General features: G+C 47.9%; 2 protein-coding genes and 1 long non-coding RNA gene across 7 annotated transcripts in view; 2 read left to right on the forward strand and 1 right to left on the reverse strand.

The window, feature by feature from the left end:
• IFT88 (intraflagellar transport 88) overlaps positions 1-12,411 on the forward strand; it is a 41,437-nt gene extending 29,026 nt beyond the window's left edge. For 2 of the 5 annotated variants that reach the window (XM_029048020.2, XM_007664087.3), the window contains 7 exons: positions 28-143; positions 1,871-1,923; positions 3,198-3,263; positions 3,938-4,044; positions 8,420-8,480; positions 11,754-11,864; positions 12,164-12,411. In XM_029048020.2, the coding sequence (XP_028903853.1) occupies positions 28-143; positions 1,871-1,923; positions 3,198-3,263; positions 3,938-4,044; positions 8,420-8,480; positions 11,754-11,864; positions 12,164-12,285 (636 nt within the window). In that variant the 3' untranslated portion in view covers positions 12,286-12,411. The remainder of the gene's footprint in view (positions 1-27; positions 144-1,870; positions 1,924-3,197; positions 3,264-3,937; positions 4,045-8,419; positions 8,481-11,753; positions 11,865-12,163) is intronic. The other 3 variants (XM_001516370.4, XM_029048022.2, XM_029048023.1) reach the window with 3 other exon arrangements.
• LOC114805846 overlaps positions 1-14,364 on the reverse strand; it is a 32,037-nt gene extending 17,673 nt beyond the window's left edge. Inside the window, exons 1-2 of the long non-coding RNA XR_003753895.2 lie at positions 14,276-14,364; positions 2,425-2,509 (exon numbers count right to left, since the gene is read on the reverse strand). This is a non-coding gene — a long non-coding RNA (uncharacterized LOC114805846). The remainder of the gene's footprint in view (positions 1-2,424; positions 2,510-14,275) is intronic.
• Positions 14,082-18,663, forward strand: IL17D (interleukin 17D). Its single transcript, XM_007664090.3, has 3 exons — positions 14,082-14,490; positions 14,727-15,028; positions 17,845-18,663. The coding sequence occupies exons 1-3, from the start codon at positions 14,374-14,376 to the stop codon at positions 18,161-18,163; spliced, it is 738 nt and encodes a 245-aa protein (XP_007662280.2). The 5' UTR covers positions 14,082-14,373; the 3' UTR covers positions 18,164-18,663.
• The last annotated feature ends 22 nt before the right edge of the window (positions 18,664-18,685 follow it).

An 18,685-nucleotide genomic window follows, 5' to 3' on the forward strand; every position in this document is an offset into this window, starting at 1 on the left:
GTTCCTTTACCTTTTATATTTTCCCAGTCCTATCGGTACTTACCTTCTAACATTGAAGTCATTGAATGGCTTGGAGCTTACTACATTGACACCCAGTTTTGTGAAAAAGCCATTCAGTACTTTGAAAGAGCTGCTCTTATTCGGTAAGTGATGATTGTTGTTAGTTCATGTTTAATCAAACTTGGCTAAACTTGGTTAGTTCATGTTTAGTCAAAATATGAGATCATTTCCCGGGCAGAGACTCTCTCAAAAACATGAAAGTGTATTCAGAGTAGCACACTGCCTCCTGCACCGGGAGTTTGAGCCACGGCTTTACTGGTTCTCACCTTGTGTATATTTTTCCTCCTTTCCTCTAAATTGGAGATAATAAAGGATACAGTATTTCCTTGTAGAGAGAGGATCTTTTGCTCCAGAAGGGAATTACAGGCATTTTACATCAACTGAATTTCTGGGCCTCCCAGATTCGTAATGTTTCTGCACTTAGGTCAAAGTAAAACCTGCCTTGATCTTGCTTTTTTTTTCCTGGGAGTGGGGCTGGGCAGGGATATTTGTGGAGTGCTTACTTCGTGCTAACCACTGTACTAAGCGCTGAGGTAGATACAAGGTAATCAGGTTGGATTCAGTCTAGTTCCCACATTGGGATCACAGACTTAATCCACATTTTACAGAAGAGGTAATTGAGGCACAAAGAAGTTAAGTGACTTGCCTGGGGCCACAAAGCAGACAAGTGGTAGGGCTGGGATTAGAACCCAGGTCCTTCTGAATCCCAGTCCCGGGCTCTATCCAGTAGGCCAAGCTTGCTTCTCCCATCACCAACCCCTTGCTGAGGTCTTTCCTTCTGCCTGAAATTCCTTCCCCCTTCAAATCCACCTGACTTCAGCTTCCCCATCTTCACCTCTTCAAGGAGGCATACCCAGATTAATTTCCTCCAACCCTGCTGGATCACCCCAGTGGCCACCTGTACTTTGATACTGGGTGGGGGCTGTGGGGTAAGATAACTCCATGTGCCAGCCAGCCCAGGATAGGAGGTAGGTGGTGGAGGGGAGGGAGAGCCCAGGAGAATTGCAACATGTCAGTTTGGAAAAGAGCCATCTGTTGGTTGTATTTAGCAGCCATGAGCAGCCATGAGGCCTGATGAGAGCTACTTCAAAATAATTAAGTACTTTAATTTAGGTAAGAATGCTTGCCTAATTGATTTTTAAAAAGTACGTGAAATTTTTCCTCTTCTACACAGACTTCATTGACATTTATTTTAATGCTTTGGATTTGTACCAAAATTGTTTTAGTCATCAATAGCATTATTAGCCCTTGGAAACTCATTTTTATGCAACTTGTAAAATAGGAGCTTTATTAATGTGTTAAATATTTCATTAAAAAAAATCCTCAAGGGGATGTGGATAATTCCAGATATACGGACACCATTCTTTTCTTTGTGGTGTTCAAATTGTGTACCCGGCAATCTCTGAGTTCTGGGTAATAGCCACTGCAGTAAGAATACTTTGAAAGATAATGGAAATGCAAGAGAGGAAAACAGCACCTTGCCATAAAACTGGATTATACTTTACAACAGTGTTTTATGACAAAGTTAGTAACCATTTAGGAGCATCAATTCATTCTTACTATCTTCATATTTCATTATTTTGAATCTATATTGTCATCTGTACAAACATGATGACAAGTGGAGGAGTGAACTGCTCTTCTGGCCAGAGTTGGCCTTTTATGTGGTGAAATTTGTGTCTGTGTGCCTGAACGTGACTGTCCCTTGTAGACTATTATATCTAGAGCGACTCCAGATTAAGATCTGCATTTAGTTTTTTAAGATTAATGTAGGGCACAAAGTTATTTTCTCTTATTTTTCCATTTTTTACAGTCCCACCCAAGTGAAATGGCAGCTGATGGTGGCTAGTTGCTACAGAAGAAGTGGTGAGGCCCTTTTTTTAAAACTCTTTCCTCATGTTTGTTTTACCCATGTGTTTTGTACATGCCTTAAAAAAGCTAGTGACATAGATATGTGAATAAAAGGTTTCCAGTAATGTTATGCTTTACATAAATACCTAGAACTTATTTTTGTAAACAGATGAAAATGGCACAAGTCATGCCTGAAAGCCAGCTGCTCTCCTTCCCACAGAATCCTAATTCTTCAGAAATATTTCTGTTCGCCAATATTAAATATAGAAATCCTCGCCTCTGCCTTGGCCAAAAGAGCACTGTACTTGGGGCCTGGGGACAGCCAATTGAAGTCAAGTGACTGCTCCTGCCTGGTTTCAAATTTTAGCCTCTTGGGGCCACCAGCATTGCTTTTCTCCAGCGAATGAAAACATTTCATGAGAAAGTCAGACAACCAAGCAGAGGAAGTGCAAGTTTAAAAAATTCAACTTAAGATATTGTTATACTCACTCTATCTCCACACCCAGCTCTACTCACCAGCCAAAGTCTCTCATTTACAGCTCGGAGTCCACCCTCTTCAGGAGCTTCCCCTGAAGGAGATATAGGAGAGCTGAGCCTTGGCCTGCATAGAAAAAAAAAATCAGCACCTAGTTGAAGCCACATTGTGGACATCCTTGTCTATCTTGTCTCTGTTAATTGTCATGTTGAGGATAGGGGCTGGGTCAAGTCTGTTAGGGATGCCGCTGCTGCACCTTAAGCACCTGGGGAGTCTAGGCATGGGCTCTGAATCCTCCTGGCCTTTATGGAAGAGTGAGTTTTTAAGGGGATTTGGAAGTGAACCTCTAAAATGCAGAGTACAGGCCATTTTATTGACTGTTGGACTGTTTGCTTCCCATTTCCTTCCCAAATAACTAAAATTATGGCTCCACTTAGAGTCTAATTGTCATAGAAATAATTTTAAAATATATTTATAGGTGACTTGAGAGAATGATCACGTCTACTTTAGTTTTCAGTTTAAAGCCCAGAATCAGGCTATTGAGTGTTTTTATAAGCAAAAACTATTAATAACTACTTCTCTTAACATCTCTCCCATTCGATCCTGTTCAAATAGATTTTCTTTTCAAATTCCCCTTGCCAGATCAGTGTAAAACTGGTGCAGATTTAAACGTGGCAAATATGAGGCCAGATTTCCATAGTAAAATGTTTAAGTATTGTAATAAACAGAGTTGAAATTCAGATTATTCTGAGCTCTGGTGATTTCTAGAATCTATTTTTGTGGAATGCTTATGTGTATTGTCCCTCGTTTGTAGGTAACTACCAAAAAGCTCTGGATACCTATAAGGAGATCCATAAAAAATTTCCAGAAAATGTTGAATGTAAGTGACATTTCTTGTAGAGAAGCATTCAGATCTAATAACAATGATAACTGTGGTATTTGTTAAGCACTTAATAGGGGCCAGGCACTGTACTAAGCGTGGAGTAGGTACAAGATAAACGGATCAGACACAGTCCCTGTCCCACATTGGGCTCACAGTCTTAATCCCCATTTTACAGATGAGGTAACTGAGGGCTGGCAAAGTTAAGTGACTTGTCCAAGGTCATACAGCAGACAAGTGGCGGAGCTGGGATTAGGATTCAGGTCGTCTGACTCACATGCACATGCTCTTTCCACTAGGCCACACTGGTTCTCCAAGCGCATGTGGCCAGTCGGCCCCCACCCCACTCCGCAATGCCTCCCTGAAGCTCTGGAGGCCCAAATCAAATAATCTGCCGCCCGGGACTTGCCCCTCATGCCCCAGATTTGGGGCCACATAGACAGCTCCACCAGGTTGCTTCCTAACAGCTGGGTGAAGAAGGCAGGGGGTGCAGGGGAAGGAGGGGATGGGAAGGTTGAAGGGGGCAGGCTCACAAGGCTCCTTCCCTTTGGTACTGGGGAAGGGGAGGCTCCAAGAGTCTGGGGGAAGAGCAGCAGCCAAGCCTTACTTTCTTTTTGCATTCAGGCAGCACTGCGGGTGTGTTTTTCCTCACTGTGTTTTCCCACATAATTTAGGTCTACGGTTCTTAGTTCGGCTCTGCACAGATATCGGACTGAAAGAAGTTCAAGAGTATGCAACCAAACTCAAGAGAGTGGAAAAAATGAAAGAAATGAGGGAACAGGTATCTTGTATAGGACGATAAGTAATGTCTGGAAATTGTTTCAATAACTCTCTCAAGTCAAAGCTCGTAGGAGTCATTGATGGCACGTCTGGAGGAAAACCAAACTGATTTTTCACCTGTAATAATAATAATAATTATTATGGTATTTGTTAAATGCTTACTATGTGCCGAGCACTGTTCTAAACACTGGAGTAGATACAAGGTAATCAGGTTGGACACTGGCCCTGTCCTACATGGGGCTCAAAGTCTTAATCCCCATTGTACAGATGAGGTAACTGAGGCACAGAGAAGTTAAGTGACTTGCCCAAGGTCACACAGCAGACAAGTGGCAGAGGTGGGATTAGAACCTACGTCCTCTGACTCCCAAGCCTTGGGCGGAAAAAGCTCAATTCCACCCCAAAAGATTGCTGCGAGAAATGAGTCAAAGAGGTTCAGCCACCACAGAGGGTGGTTTTGCCGTAGACAAATGTGTGTGATTCTCTCCAACGTGAAATAAATCACAGGTTCTATTCAAGAGGTCAGACCATCAATTGATAAAAAATTGAAACTCTTAAGATGTAGGTTCCTTAGTGGAGTAGGGAGCCGTTACCAGTTCCAGCAGTAGCACACATTTCACTATGCAGCATAAACTGTGACTAGTACAAACAAGGAGCTCTTTATATTTTTATAATGTTTTGATCCTTTTAATGGGAGTGCCTCTGCTCTTAACATGGCTGTTGGTACTATATCTTGTAAAGAATTAAAAAATACTAATTCCCTCAACTTTTATAAAGCATCAATAATAAATGGGAAAGACCCAATCTAAAATTTGGGCTTCATGTGAAAATGCTGTTCTCTACTTTCCATGTAAGCAAATGTGCTCTGAGCACTTTCTGAGAGTGGCCCATGTTCTATCCATTAGGCCACACTGCCTAAGACCTTTCTATAACCTAACTGTACTAAGTAATAATACCATTCATTTTCCCCCTTTGCTCAAAACTTGTAGCATTATGCATTTTGAGTACTGATTAGCTTTGGAAGAGACTGTCTTCATCCAAATCCCTCCTGGCTGTCCCAGAAAGAATATCAATGCATTTCTTTTCCGACTGGAGAATGTCTCAGGTCCACAGATCCCTTCTCCTATATGTAAGGAATCCTGTAGTAAAGGAGTGAGTGTGAGCTGAACAGTCTGGGTGCAGGGGATGAGGAGGAGGGAGAGCAGAGCATGGTGACAGGCAGTATTTGAAGGTGAGAACAGAAGAGGAAAGGGCAAGTCAATATGATTGATAGACAAAAGGAAATTAAAAAAATGCATTTATAGAGTTAATCGGTATTTCAGAAATAGAGTTTGTCTCTGGCACTTGAGTCAAATAGGCTTCTGGCCCTTAAATTAGTCTTATAGAACTCAGTTCCATTTACTAAATTCAAAATGCTTTTTTATTTCAGAAAATGTTTATAGCACTGCTATCCAAGTATTTGCTTTCCTTTCCACTCAAAGAAAGCAGCAAACACATTCCAGGACTCCATTCCATCCGCTGCCAAGCTTCTACCACAGCTTCTAACATGGCTTGTCACTTTCAAACACAATGGGTCTTTTTGCTTGTAAAAGTTTAAAATGTGTGATGCACGTATAGCTGAATATATAAAGAATTACTGAATGCAGTGTGTCATTGGAAGATGTATATATGGGTGTATATATATATATATATATATATTTCATATATACATTCAAGAGGCTGGTCAATATGATTAATATTATTGATTGATTCAGTAATTTAATCAGCTATCACCTGTTATATACTCGTTCTTCTGCTTGCTCCCACTCTCTGTCAATAATTTTTGTCTACCCCACTAGACTGTAAACTCCTTGAGGACAGGGAACATGTGATTTTGTTTCTGGTGTACTCTCCCAAACACTACCACATTGCTCTACATCTAGTAGATGCTTAGTAAATGCCTCTGAGGAATTGGTCAATAGACTGTGGCCTACATGAAGAGCCTCTTTTAGTTTAAAATTCCAAAAGGGGAAACATCCTCCAAACTGGGTTTATGCAAAAAGAAAACTCGCCAACCCCAAGGTGTGCAGCAGAAACAAAGCAGATGAGGCACACACTAGACGTCAGATGGTTGATCCTGACTGACAGAGCCTATGCCTCCTGGCTGGTCATCTCTGAAGACCACAGTTGTGGTGTGCAAATAGTTGTGCAGCAGACAAATACTTCATCAACACCTCGCAGCACAACGTGGCCCTTACATGAGACTGATCAAAACCTATGTCTTAACCCTCGAATCAAGTTAGGGAAAAAGGCACACGACTTTGCCGCAACTGGGCCGCTGGTGGCCAACACTCCGGCCCCATCTGCCCTGTCTGAGTGGTGGAGTCAGGCCCTGCCAGGTGTTCAGTGGCAGTGGAGGCTCGACCACTTCACTGGGACAACTGAGATTAAGCCAATTCCGGCTGTTGCTGCACCGTCACCACTACTTCCATAGAATATGCTGAGGGGAGGGCGGCCTCCTGCCCCTCTGTGGGGGCCATCTCTGGGAAGCCAACCTCATGGGAGTGGGAGAGGAAATGGAGGGGATGATTCTGCCAGCAAGGAGAAGACAACAGATTCATGGCCAAGCCCATCGGTTGCCGCTTGGGTCTCTCAGGGGAGAACACAGGGTGGGTCTGTAGGTGGCTGAGCCCGCAGCAGTAGGCCATCTTCGGTTCCCTGTTGCCGAGAAGAGAAGCAGGTGCGCTGGCCTAGAGACAGTACTGGTGTTGCGGGGTGGGGAGGGCAGGGAGGACAGGCCAGGCTGGGCCAGGGAACTAGGAGGCGCAGGCCATTAGTTGGGGCCTGGCGAGTGAAGGAGAGCAGATTAAGATGAGCCCGGAGAGGGGTGTGGGGAGGCGGGGAGCAGTTTGGCCCTGGTGGCCGGACTGTTTAGACACTGCAGGAGGCTGCGGTCTAGTACGGCACCAGTTTACAGTAATAGTATGGTGCTCTGCACATAGTAAGCGCTCAATAAGTACTATTGAATGAATAGGAGTAATAGTAGTAGTAGTAATAATGGTATCGAGAGCCCACTTGGGGCAAAGCACCTGCAGGACCAAAACAGAGAAGTGGTAAGCTCCCTGCTCACAGGAGCTTCAACTCTAATGGGGAGACAGACATAAAAATATTTACAATAGAGGAGTCAAAGTAAATAATAGTACAGTTGAATAAACAGATATAAAATGGTCCTGAGGATGGGTATGTTAAAGTTCATAAGTGGTATGTCTTGTTTGATTCTTGTCTAGCATCTTGGAATGGGGTCATTTCCAGAATGCTGAAGAGCAAATACTTTGGCCCTTCTTCATTAGCATATAAGACTGCATTAGCAAAGTAAAATCAAATGGAAATTAGAATCGGGGTTCAAGTCCTCATTTGGTCCTTCTCCATAATAATCTTCCCGTGGTAGTATGTCATTGCTGCACAGCTGGGGGTGACAAGGACGTTGAGAGGAAAGGAGCTTTCTGGACTGTGGCAGGACATTTTCTTGACATCTCAGTTATTTGATCCAAGGAGCTAACTTTTCCCCTTTTTTGAAGTGCAAGTTATATCTTGAAATTAGTGTAAAATTAATTTTTGTGTCTGTCTGTATCATATATACCCAATGGTTAGTACATTGTTTGGCGCAGAATAACTGCTTAATAAAGACCACAATTTTTTATCATTATGATGATGATGATGATGATTTGACCCCCCCAAGCTTGTTCAGGTGCTTATTTTCAGCTGCAAAATAGCAATTTACCAAACGTATTTTTGGCCCCAACCACTCATGTTTGTATAATCAGAGTGGGGTGCTATGAAAATAAGGATATGTAATTAAACATTAAAGTGCTCATGCACCATCCTAACACTTCTGAAAAATAGACAAACAGGGCATTAGCTCTAAAGTTAAAAAATAGCCCAGATGGTAGATGTTTAGAATGGTTGTTTTGTTCCAAGAAAGTAGACTTGCTGGTAAACTTTAACATTGCTTTTATTATAGGAGGTAGAACTCAAAATTAATTATTTTTCCTGTGAAAGAAAACATTATTTAAATGAACAAGTTGTAACAGGTGAAGTTTAAGAGCTCAAACTGAATTAGTCTGAATACTCTCCAAATTTTATATAAAGAGCTTTACAGAATTTTGTTTTCTAAAAATTGATCAAAGATGTGCTTTCATCTCTGACTTTTACTCACATAGAGAATGTTTGATAAATGGTAGATTTGAATGTAACTTTTGTAGAAGAGCAGTAAATTCCCCAATATGGCTGCACTAGACATCTGTCCTCCCAGTGTATTGACAAACCTTCAGTTTTGAGTGGTCAAGTGGGTTTCTGAAAATAGGGCTCACTTCTTCAAACTTGTCTCCCTGTCACTCCAGCGGGTGAAATCTGGCAGAGACAGCAGTGGTCGCAGCAAGAGAGAGGGCAGTGCTGGCAGTGGTGAGTGCTTCCAACCCCCCTTTCTTCCCCCGCCAAGCCGGCCCACGGTGAGTGCTTTCAATCTCCCCCGTGCCCCCCCGCACCCAAAAGCCTGGCAGTGGTGAGTGCTATCAAATCCCTCCAAGGGCTGGTAGTGGTGAGTGCTAATAATCCCTTCCAAGAGCTGCGCGTGCTGGAATCCCACCATGGATCCTTGGGGAAGAAGCAACCTTTGGTGAAACACTTACACAGAAATTTCCAAGTAGCCTTCCAATAATTTAGCTCTCAGTATTTGAATCTGTGCCCTGTGAACATCTTTATCCAGTCTTAACCACACTCTTTGTGAAAAGCTCACTGCCTGGCTACTTCACTCTATTGCCTGGGCTTTCTCCCTAAAACCTCACCCTGGACACATACATCTCTCCACTCTTCCAAAATCTCCAACGGATCTCCTGTTCTCTTTTCCTCAGAGAGAAATTCCTGACCACTGGCTTTAATGTATTCCATCAGCTCTCGTTCCCTCTTACTTATCCACTTTCCTTTCCCATTCAGTCCAGCTGGCACTCTCCGTTCTACATTCACCTTCTCGCTGAGCGTCTTTCTCGCTCTCCTGCCTCCGACCCCTGGCTCACACCATCCGTCCTTTTCTGAATCTGCCAGATCCCAGCTCTGTGCATCTTCAAATCCTTATGCAATCCCACCTCTTCCAAGAGACTTTTCTCAACTCATTTTTCTTCTCTGCAAGGTCCAGCTTCCAAATTTCCACCTTGGCCCTGAGGCACTCAGAACCTCCTGTAGCACTTTTGTACCTATTAATCTGCCTACTCTTCCAATACTAAAGCACTATTTCTTCCTCTTCGTAAATGATTTTGTCTGCCTCCCCGGTTAGGTTTTAAGCTCTTTGCGAGCTAGTATCCTGTCCTCTTCCTCTGTTGTACTCTCCCAGGCGCTTACTACTTGAGTGCTCTGCACACAACTGGTGCCCAAATGCTACTGATTGGTTTTTTTAATAGAGTTGGAAAAAGAACTCACAGCAATCCAGGACTTTAAGTTTTCTCTGCAGCCAAGGAAGCTCTCTTTACCCACAAATTATTAATACAATTTAAAGAAAATGATGGCGCTGGTCAGTAAAATGAAATGCCTTGGACAATGCCCCCTAGGCATTACACAACAAATTAGAAGTGAGCCTCTGATTTTAGACATGCTGAACACCTTGTGCTCTAAGTAAGTCACTAACCTGGGCCAGGGTAGGTTTGTTTAGGTGAAGCAGCTATGCAGCAGGAAGCTTGATTGATGTGGTACAAGTAACTAACTGCCAAAGCAGAAGTATAAAAACATTTTCAGAGAAATTATGAACTGTTCAGCCAGCCGCATGGGGCCAATAGCTCTAGCCATTCTCAAGGGAGAACCTTCTATAAACCATTCTGCCAATTAACCATTTAACCAGGACCTGAGAAAGGGCTTTGTTTTATGGTGGGGGGCTGCTCCCCCAGCCCCTCCCCGCCCTCTCTGGGTGGCGCCTGACTCCTGGTTTAGCTCAGGGTGAGGCCTGGAGGCAGGGAAAATTGGAGCTGAGGCTGGGAGATGGGGGAGCTGGGGTAATTCAGTCTTTGGGGCAAGCTTCTGCCTCTTGGTCAATCAATCAGCAGTAGCTTACTGAGTACAGAGTTCTAGACTAAGTGCTTGGAAGAGTACACTACAACAGAGTGGGGAGATGTGTGCCCTGCCCTCAAGGAACTTGCAGACTAGAGGGAGGGGACAGACATTAATAGAAATAAATTACAGATCTGAATGTGTCATGGGATTAGGATGGGGTGAATATCAAATGCCTAGAAGTACAGATCCAAGGACAGAGGTGGACACAGGAGGAAGAGGGAGTCGGGGAGACCAGTGATGGTTTCCTTTCTTGCCATCCATCTTCGTGGGCAGAGAGGTACTAACGTCTAACGTCCCTAGTTCTCAATATGGACCTCTCATCCGTGAATTTCTCCAATCTCTTTGCGAACCTATTGCTGTTTTCTGCCTATACACGTCCCACTAGACACAACTTCGAGTGCCAAGTAAAGTGGTATTTTCTTTGGTATGCCTTGGACTAAATATTGCCAAGCCTTAATGGAGGCTTCAGTGGCCAGAGGAGTGGGATGGGGCGGAATTGGAGGGATCTCAATCCACACTGTATTCTCCCTGTCCACACCTGACATGATTCTGTAATCTGCCATCTTTCACCTGTCAGCCTCAACTTTCCCACATGAAGATTTCAGCTTTTTGGTCTGTTCTCAAACTGTGCTGCTCTGTCCTTTGATCTTGGTCAGCCTTCTTTGCCCTGCTAAACCTTTCCTCCGATGAGTATAATTCTAGTCACCACAGTATTCCAGATGTAAGTTGATTTTTTTTTCTAGTGGCAAAACTATTCTTTTTGTATTGTTTTTGATATCCTCCCCAGTAGTCCCCAGATTCTGTTGGCCATTTTGGCCGCCGCCAAAAGACCAGCGATTCGGTGCAATGACCTATGCATTGGATTACCCTTCCCTTGATGCTCCGGTGTCTCGTGCTCACACTGGCGGACTCCCGCCAGCACTGTCTCAGTCCTTTCTTCCACCCTTTGGGTCCTTCTCAATCAGAGTGATGTTTCTCCTCCTGAAGGGGCATGGTCTTCCTGTAGTCGTGGAGATTGGATCATCTATGCCCTCCTCTAGATCACTGAATATCTGGGGGCCACCACGAGCCCCGACTGGCTGGCCGATGGCCCAGGCAGGGAATGGAACTTGACGAAAGCTGGCCGGCTTCCTTCCTGTCCCATTTGTCTTGCATTCCCCCAGGCCCATGGTGGATACCCTGGCCCCGGCAACTGGCCAGCCCCAAGAGGCAGTGCCCTTGCAAAACACTCTCAGCTCGTCCTGATGGGGCTCTGAAACTGCAGCCTCCTTCCACCCTCTTCCTGTGACCCTGATGGTGCGCTTATCTCCCCTCCTCCACCCTGGTGGGCGAGACTTGACCCCCAGGTAGCAGGACTGTGAGCTCAACGGTAAACTGGCAAACAGCTGGCCTTGACAACTGAGCATCTGACAGGGCTGAAATGGCAGCATGACTGTAGAATCAGATTGTGATTCTGGCCAGGCTGATAGGAGCGGATCGGAAGACCCAGGTTTTAACGTGACCCCTCACCCACTGACAGCCCATTGGGATTTCAGTGACTTCTGAGTGAGGTGAACTACCCTTTCTATGGCAAACGGATGGAATTTCAGATGATATACAATCTTCACAAGTGGACGAGTTGTGTCTTTATGTCTGCAGATAGTGGCCAGAGCTCTGGGGCCAGTAGTAGAGGAGAGCGACTTAGTGCCAAACTGAGATCCTTGCCTGGCGCCAATGAACCGTATGAAAGCAGCAGCAACAAAGAAATAGGCAAGTCAAGCATCCGGTGCACCTCCCCTCCCCTCTAGCATCCACCCATCACAGCACAGCACAGAAGAGGTGCTGAGAGCACGCCATGAAACCCCAGTGTGAAGTATTTACACTTGTAGACAAGTGTACTGGAAGGGAGAGGACTGAGAATGGGTTGGTGGAGCTTTTCTGTTAATTGTAAATTTTATATTGGGTAGTACTTCTGCCTCTGGCTGGGCAGTAAATGATAGTTTGTGAGGGGGGACGATGTCTGATTTGATTATGAATTCAAGAATTTGAAACATCTGTGTGTAACCTAGATGTCTCATACGTGGATCCACTGGGCCCCCAAACAGAAAGACCCAAGACGGCAGCAAAGAAGAAAATCGAAGAGGATGATTTTGCTGATGAAGAGCTGGGAGATGACTTGCTTCCAGAGTGATGCGTGTTTTCAGGTTATTTTGGCAGGCAGATTCCCTCCGGCCTCTGGAGTTTGAAATTGATTTTTGTATGTTAATGAATTTGGAGAAAGCAAATTTCCCCTTCAGTAAAACTTGTTGGAACAGTCCGTGTATGTCCACACCGGGCCAGTAGGCCATCGGTCACCACCGGCTGCCCCAGCGGCTCACTCGGGGCCGGTCCTGAGAGGAAGGCTCCTGGGAGGCTGGGGTTTCACTGCTGGTGGGTGTGGGCTAGAAATCCCAGCCCTAAGGAAGTATAAACGCATCTACCGGCGATGCTGCACAGGTGGGAAGTGGAGAAATGCCCATCTCTGCCACTTCCAGGAGCCCATCTCTCTTCCCTTTTGACATATCCTATCACATGGCACACCTGATTTTGGTAATTTGGTCTGAACTTAAGTTTAAGTGAAATTGAGATTTCTCCACTTACTGTTTTGAGGGGACTTGTTGAAGTACCTAGACAGAGTAGGTTTCTTGCCTACCTTCCAGGATGCCCCTGCTGCAGAGGAAGCGTCTCTCCTTTAGTAGTAATAATAATAATAATAATGATGGTATTTGTTAAGGGCCTACTATGTGCAAAGCACTGTTCTAAGTGCTGGGGAGGATACAAAGTGATCAGGTTGCCCCACGTGGGGCTCACAGTCTTAATCCCCATTTTGCAGATGAAGTAACTGAGGCACAGAGAAGTTAAGTGACTTGCCCAGAGTCACACAGCTGACAAGTGGCTGAGCCGGGATCTGAACCCATGATCAATGACTCCCCAGACCATGCTCTTTCCACTGAACCACACTGCTTGAGGCAGGGTCTCCACGCTCCTCATTTAGTGTTTTTGGGTTACACCATGGGTGTAGTCATTTGCCAGACCAATCAATCAGTGGTATGTATTGAGCACTTACTGTGTGCAGAGCACTGTACTAAGCCAGTTTTTCACATTGTGGTATTGCAGGAAATTCCCTCCACTGAGGTGGGCAGTGCTTGGGTGACACTCTGAGGAATTAGAGAGGCTTCTAGGTTCCAGGAGTAGCTTACCCCTGCAGAACCTGGCACAAGAGCTTAAAATGTTTGTAATCGTCCCCAAACTTTTACCTCTCCGGTATGTTCTCTCCCCTTGTGGTAGCGCTCAGGAGGGAGCGATGCGAGGGGAGGGTGCGTCTGGGAGGACAGAAGGTTCTCCCTAACCCCGGGGCTGGCCCAACCTCTCCTCTACCTCCATGCTATGAAAGATGGGCCTACTCCCCTCGACGGGCATCTAAGATCGTTGTGGTTTGGACATTGAGTCTCTAGCATCTGTTTGGATTGTCACATTAAAAAAAAAAAATACTACATACTCTCGACCTGGGCTCCGTTGCATAGGACTGGATCTGTTGCAGTTCCTGTTTTCTCAGAATTTAGGGGAGTTTGGTGCCTTCCTGCTCTAGGCTCCAAAGCACCGGAGCTGGAGCAGGAACGAAATGTTCAGTTATTGTTCCCTAGGGGCTCGGGGTTTCAACGTCTGACCACATGCAAATTGTGGGAAGGGGAATAGATGAGCCTTTCCCTCCTTCCCCTTGGCAGCCAAAGGAGGGAGGAAGGGAGGGGAAACCACTTCGAGTGGAGGAAAGGAAAAGAAAACGGTGGAACGAGTCACCGTGTGACATGATCATGGCTTCAACCATAATTATTATTAGACGGACGGAGCTCAGTGCATGGCAGCGGCAAGTCTCCTTTCCCTCGCGCTCCTTGCCCTCCCCTGAACCTCCCCCTCCTGTGACCCTCCCCCGGGCCGGCCCCCCGCCCCCCGGCCCCGACGGGCAGCGGCTTGGGGCGTGCAGTCCGGCGCGGACACACGGGGCCCCAGGACCAGCCTCCTGCCTCGGACAGGCAGGTTGACGGACAGATACCCTGTCCTGTCCTTTCCTCCCTCCCGGGCACACTCACTGCCCTGGCCCCTGCCTCCCTCCCTCCCTGACACACACACACACGCCCCCAAACCTGCGGGCTTTCCTGCAGCTCTGAAAAGTTCTGCCTGTCCGTGTGTGTCCGTGTGTCCAAAATGGTCCCGGGGGCGTCGGTCTGGGAGCGGCAGCGGGATGCGGCGGCGCGGGTCCAGCCCTTTCTCCTCGGCTGAGGCGGGGCGGCCCCGACGGGGGCCCGGAAAGGCGTCTGCAGCGGCGGAGGCGTCCAGCTCGGCGATGCACGGGGTCGAGGTAAGCTCCTCCCGGGACCCCGCCGCCCCCGGCCCTCGGACGGCTCGCCATGCACCGTCCGAGGGGCTCGGGGCTCGGGGCCCTCCTGCCGACACTGAGATGGTGGGGACGCGCGGGGGGCGCAGCCGGCCGACGCTGCGATCCTCGGGCCTCCTCCTCTAACTCCCACCTCACTTTTCCCCCTCCGGCCCTGCTCCTCCTCCCTGCTCCCTGCTGTGTTGGTCCCCGGCTTGCAGGTGTGGCTGCTGGCGCTGGCGCTGGCGCTGTGGCTGAGGCCGGTCCCGGGCGCCCCCGGCTCCGGCCCCCGGCGTCCGGCGCGGGCCCGGGCCTGCCCCGACCGGGCGGAGGAGCAGCTGGAGCAGCTGTACGGGCGGCTGGCCGCAGGCCTCCTCGCAGCCTTCCACCACACCCTCCAGCTGCCGCCCGGGACCCAGCCCCGCAACGCCACCTGCCCCGCACCCGCCGGACCCAACGGCCCCAACGGCCCCGGACACCGCCTCCCGCTCAACCTGCGCAGCATCTCCCCCTGGGCCTACAGGTGAGAACCCCGCCCCGCCCTGGGGGACGAGGAATAATCATAATACTGACAGTTATTAAGCGCTTACTATATGCAAAGCACTGTTCTAAACGCCGGAGGGGGGATACAAGGTGATCAGGTTGTCCCATGTGGGGCTCACAGTCTCGATCCCCATTTTACAGATGAGGGAACTGAGGTACAGAGAAATGAAGTGACTTGCCCAAAGTCACACAGCAGACAAGCAGCAGGGTCGGGATTGGAACTCATGACCTCTGACTCCCGGCCCCTGCTCTTTCCACTGAACCACGTTGCTTCTCCAAGATAAAAGCCAACCCCCCCAACACACACACACATACATGCACACCTGTGGGACGGGCCAGGGGACACTGAGGCTTTGCAGCCAGTGGTCACTCGATGGGCAGTGGCAGGCGGTCACTGGCTTGGTCAGAAAGAACGGGTGTCAGTCTTAAGGGGACTGGGGCCTACAGCAATTGTTTTATATATTATCTATCTGTATATACATACACACCCCCCCATTGTTTTATTTTACTCTTCAATCCTGTTTTATTGCGCACTTACTGTGTGCAGCGTACTGTACTAAGTGGTTGGGAGAGTATACGATAAAAATAAGCGGTCTCATTCCCTGCCCACAAGCTTAGAGCCTAGGGGGTAGAAACAGACATTAATATAAATAAATTACAAATATGGACTTAAGTGCCCTCAGGGCTGAGAGGGGGGAAGAACAAGGGGCACAAATCCGGGCCCTAGGGCACAGTACGGTAATATGCACACAGTAAGCACCCAATAAATATGATTGAATGAATCTCATAGGTGCACAAGCTGAGCTGGAGCTTCCATCAGCCGATGGCCCGGAATGTGTTGTGTGCGTTCCCTTTTTTTTTAATGGTATTTGTTAAACAATTTGTGTCAAACACTGTTCTAAGGTCAGGGGTAGGTTAAAGTTAATTAGGTCAAGCACAGTACCTTTCCAGCATGGGGGGCTCACAGTCTAAATAAGAGGAAGGTTGATTGATTTCCCCAAAGATGGAATTGGGGAGATTTCTAGGCCTTGAATAGCACTAGCATCATGGGAGATGAACGATTGGCTGAAATTTCTTTCCCTTGCACACTTTCTGTGCCTGAGTGCACTGAGTTTTATTTGTCTTCCTCTGGGTGTGCTGGTCGGTTTATAGTATTGTGGGGTGAGAGGAAGGGGTTTCTCGGTCCCTCTCTGGGAGACGGGTCTGTTTATGGTATCGTGGGTGAGAGGAGGAGGTTTTCTTGGCCCCTCTCTTGGCGAGCTGGTCGATTTATGGTATTGCAGGGTGAGAGAAGGGGCTTTCATGGCTCCTTTCTGGGCAGGCTAGGTCGTTTATGGTGTTGAGGAGGGGTGATGGAGGAGTTTTTATGAGAGAAAGTAGAAATATGCCTCCCCTGACTCAGCTCCCATCCAAAGGAGGCAGAAAAGAATTTTAAAACCAATAAAGGATGTAAAGAGACTTAGATTCATGGGATATGGAGCTAGGATCTGGCTCAGAGGTATTCCTTCCAACAGATGGATATATCCGCAGAGGGGGAAAAACACACTCTCTCCTCCAACACGGCATTTGCAAAAACTCTGGAGCAAAATGTACAGCCTGCACAGGCTGGGAAACTATTACTGAAACTGCAGAAAAGTATTTTTGCAAATAATCCACGTTAGAACCTGGCGTTTCTGCAGCCACTCTTTCCTCTGCTGGCTAACCCCATCTTGCAACTTTTATCAAGTCATGGCATAAACAGAGCCACAGTCCAAAAGGAGGTCCCTCCGACCTTCTTGAGCTCTGGGTCACAGGCATCGGTGGCTAAGTGGGCTGTCCCTGAGAGCCAGGAGTGTCGCCCTATTGGGCCACTAGGTCAGTCGATTAACCAATCAATGGCATCTATTGAGTGCTTAAGATGAGTTCTGTTTTGAATGTTAAGTTTGAAGCTTCAGGAGGACATCCAGGGAGAGATGCCCCTAAGGCAAGGCAAGAGGAAATCCCAGAGCATAGAGGAGGAGAGAGCTTGATTTGGGAATAATTTGCATAGAGATGGTAGTTAGCTTTGGGAGTGAATGAGAAGCAGGAGAGAAGCAGAAGTTAGTGAAGCCAAGGTTGGTTAATGTTTCCAGTAGAAGGGGCTGGTCCACAATGTCCAAGGTAGGAGAGAACTATAGGGGGATTAGGATGGAGTAGAGGCCATTGGATTTGGCAAGGAGGTCATCGAAGACCTTAGAGAGGGCCATTTCTGTGCAGGCTACAGCGGGAGGTCAAGGAGAGAGTTGGAGGAGAGGAAGTGAAGGCAGTGAGCGTAGACAACTCGCTCAAGGAACTTGGAGAGAAATGGTCGGAGATAGGGAGAAAATTTGGGAGAGCCATGGGGTCAAGGGAGGTGGGTTGTTTTTTTTGAAAGGGGAGACCTGGGAGTATTGGGTTAGGGGTGTGTTTCCCCTTCTGCTTCCTATAAAAATGAGGTTCTACTTTACACCTAACTTGCCCATGCCAGTTGAGGCTTTAGTATCAAACTGGACTTTTTAGAAACCCCGTACCTCTCTTTTGTGGAAAACCTTAAGGTTATTCAAGTTCGTTTAAAAGAGCCCAAGCCATTTGTGACCCAATTATGTTGAAATCACTTCCCACAGTTTTATGTGCAATCTCAGTGTTTCTTCAAAGTTGCTAATGTGTGTGTGTTTCCCTGCTGTGTGAATTTGGCATTCACAAAGACTACTGAAAATATGAGTCCAGCGGCCCGGCGGACCCTCCGGCCTCTATCCATGTGGCGTTTGCTCCGGGTGAGCGTGTTCCCTGTTCCCCCAGGATCTCCCATGAGCCCAGCCGCTACCCCCGGTACCTGCCCGAAGCCTACTGCCTGTGCCGCGGCTGCCTGACGGGGCTGTCCGGGGAGGAGGACCTGCGCTTCCGCAGCACCCCCGTGTACGTGCCCACGGTCGTGCTGCGGCGCACGACGGCCTGCGCGGGGGGCCGCGCCGTATACGTCGAGGACTACGTCACCGTCCCCGTGGGCTGCACCTGCGTCCCACAGCCGGCCAAGGAACCCGGCAGCCTCGACTCCAGCCCAAACCAGCCAGCGCTGAAGCAGCTAGGGAGCCAGAGGGACCAGCTTACCACCACCTGACTCGGGGGAGCAGCCGAAGGGCCCCCAGCCACAGGGGAAGGTCACAATGGGGCAAGGGAAGGGGTCTGACGGGGGAGAAGGAACCCAGATGCAGCGGTGGTTCTGTCTTCCTCTGGCCTTCTGTGTAAACACGTCCAAGGGCTGAAAGGCAGCACCCAAGGAGACAACGGGGTGATCCCCCCCTCGCCCTGGGGCAGGCAGGGCTGAGCAGGATTGAACCACCCTTGGATTCACAGGGGAAAGTTTACTTCTCCAAACAGTGGAGCAGGGTGGCCCCACCCCATCAGCCGTGCCAGTCGGCCCTGCCTCACCAGCTTTGTGTGTGGCATATTGGGGCCCAAGTCTGGGCAGCGTTAGCTGCCCGCCTGGTTGCCTGAACTGGACATCCCAATGCCAGGAGGGTGGAGGTGGGGTGGGGTGGGGGGGGAGCCACAGCTGACCCTGGCACCCACCCAGCACTTCCTGCAAATAGTGAAATAAAAGTGACTGAGCTTCCCTCCTCTCTGTGCTTCCATCCAAAGC

The sequence above is a fragment of the Ornithorhynchus anatinus genome, chromosome 20 (genome assembly GCF_004115215.2).
Source record: "Ornithorhynchus anatinus isolate Pmale09 chromosome 20, mOrnAna1.pri.v4, whole genome shotgun sequence".
Taxonomy (NCBI): Eukaryota; Metazoa; Chordata; class Mammalia; order Monotremata; family Ornithorhynchidae; genus Ornithorhynchus; species Ornithorhynchus anatinus.

Bases quoted from the DNA above. Each gene is read 5' to 3' on its own strand.
- IL17D (XM_007664090.3), top strand. From the start codon at position 14,374: ATGCGGCGGCGCGGGTCCAGCCCTTTCTCCTCGGCTGAGGCGGGGCGG. The intron at 14,491-14,726 runs GTAAGCTCCTCC...CCCGGCTTGCAG, and splicing joins CGGCGATGCACGGGGTCGAG to GTGTGGCTGCTGGCGCTGGC. The intron at 15,029-17,844 runs GTGAGAACCCCG...CTGTTCCCCCAG, and splicing joins ATCTCCCCCTGGGCCTACAG to GATCTCCCATGAGCCCAGCC.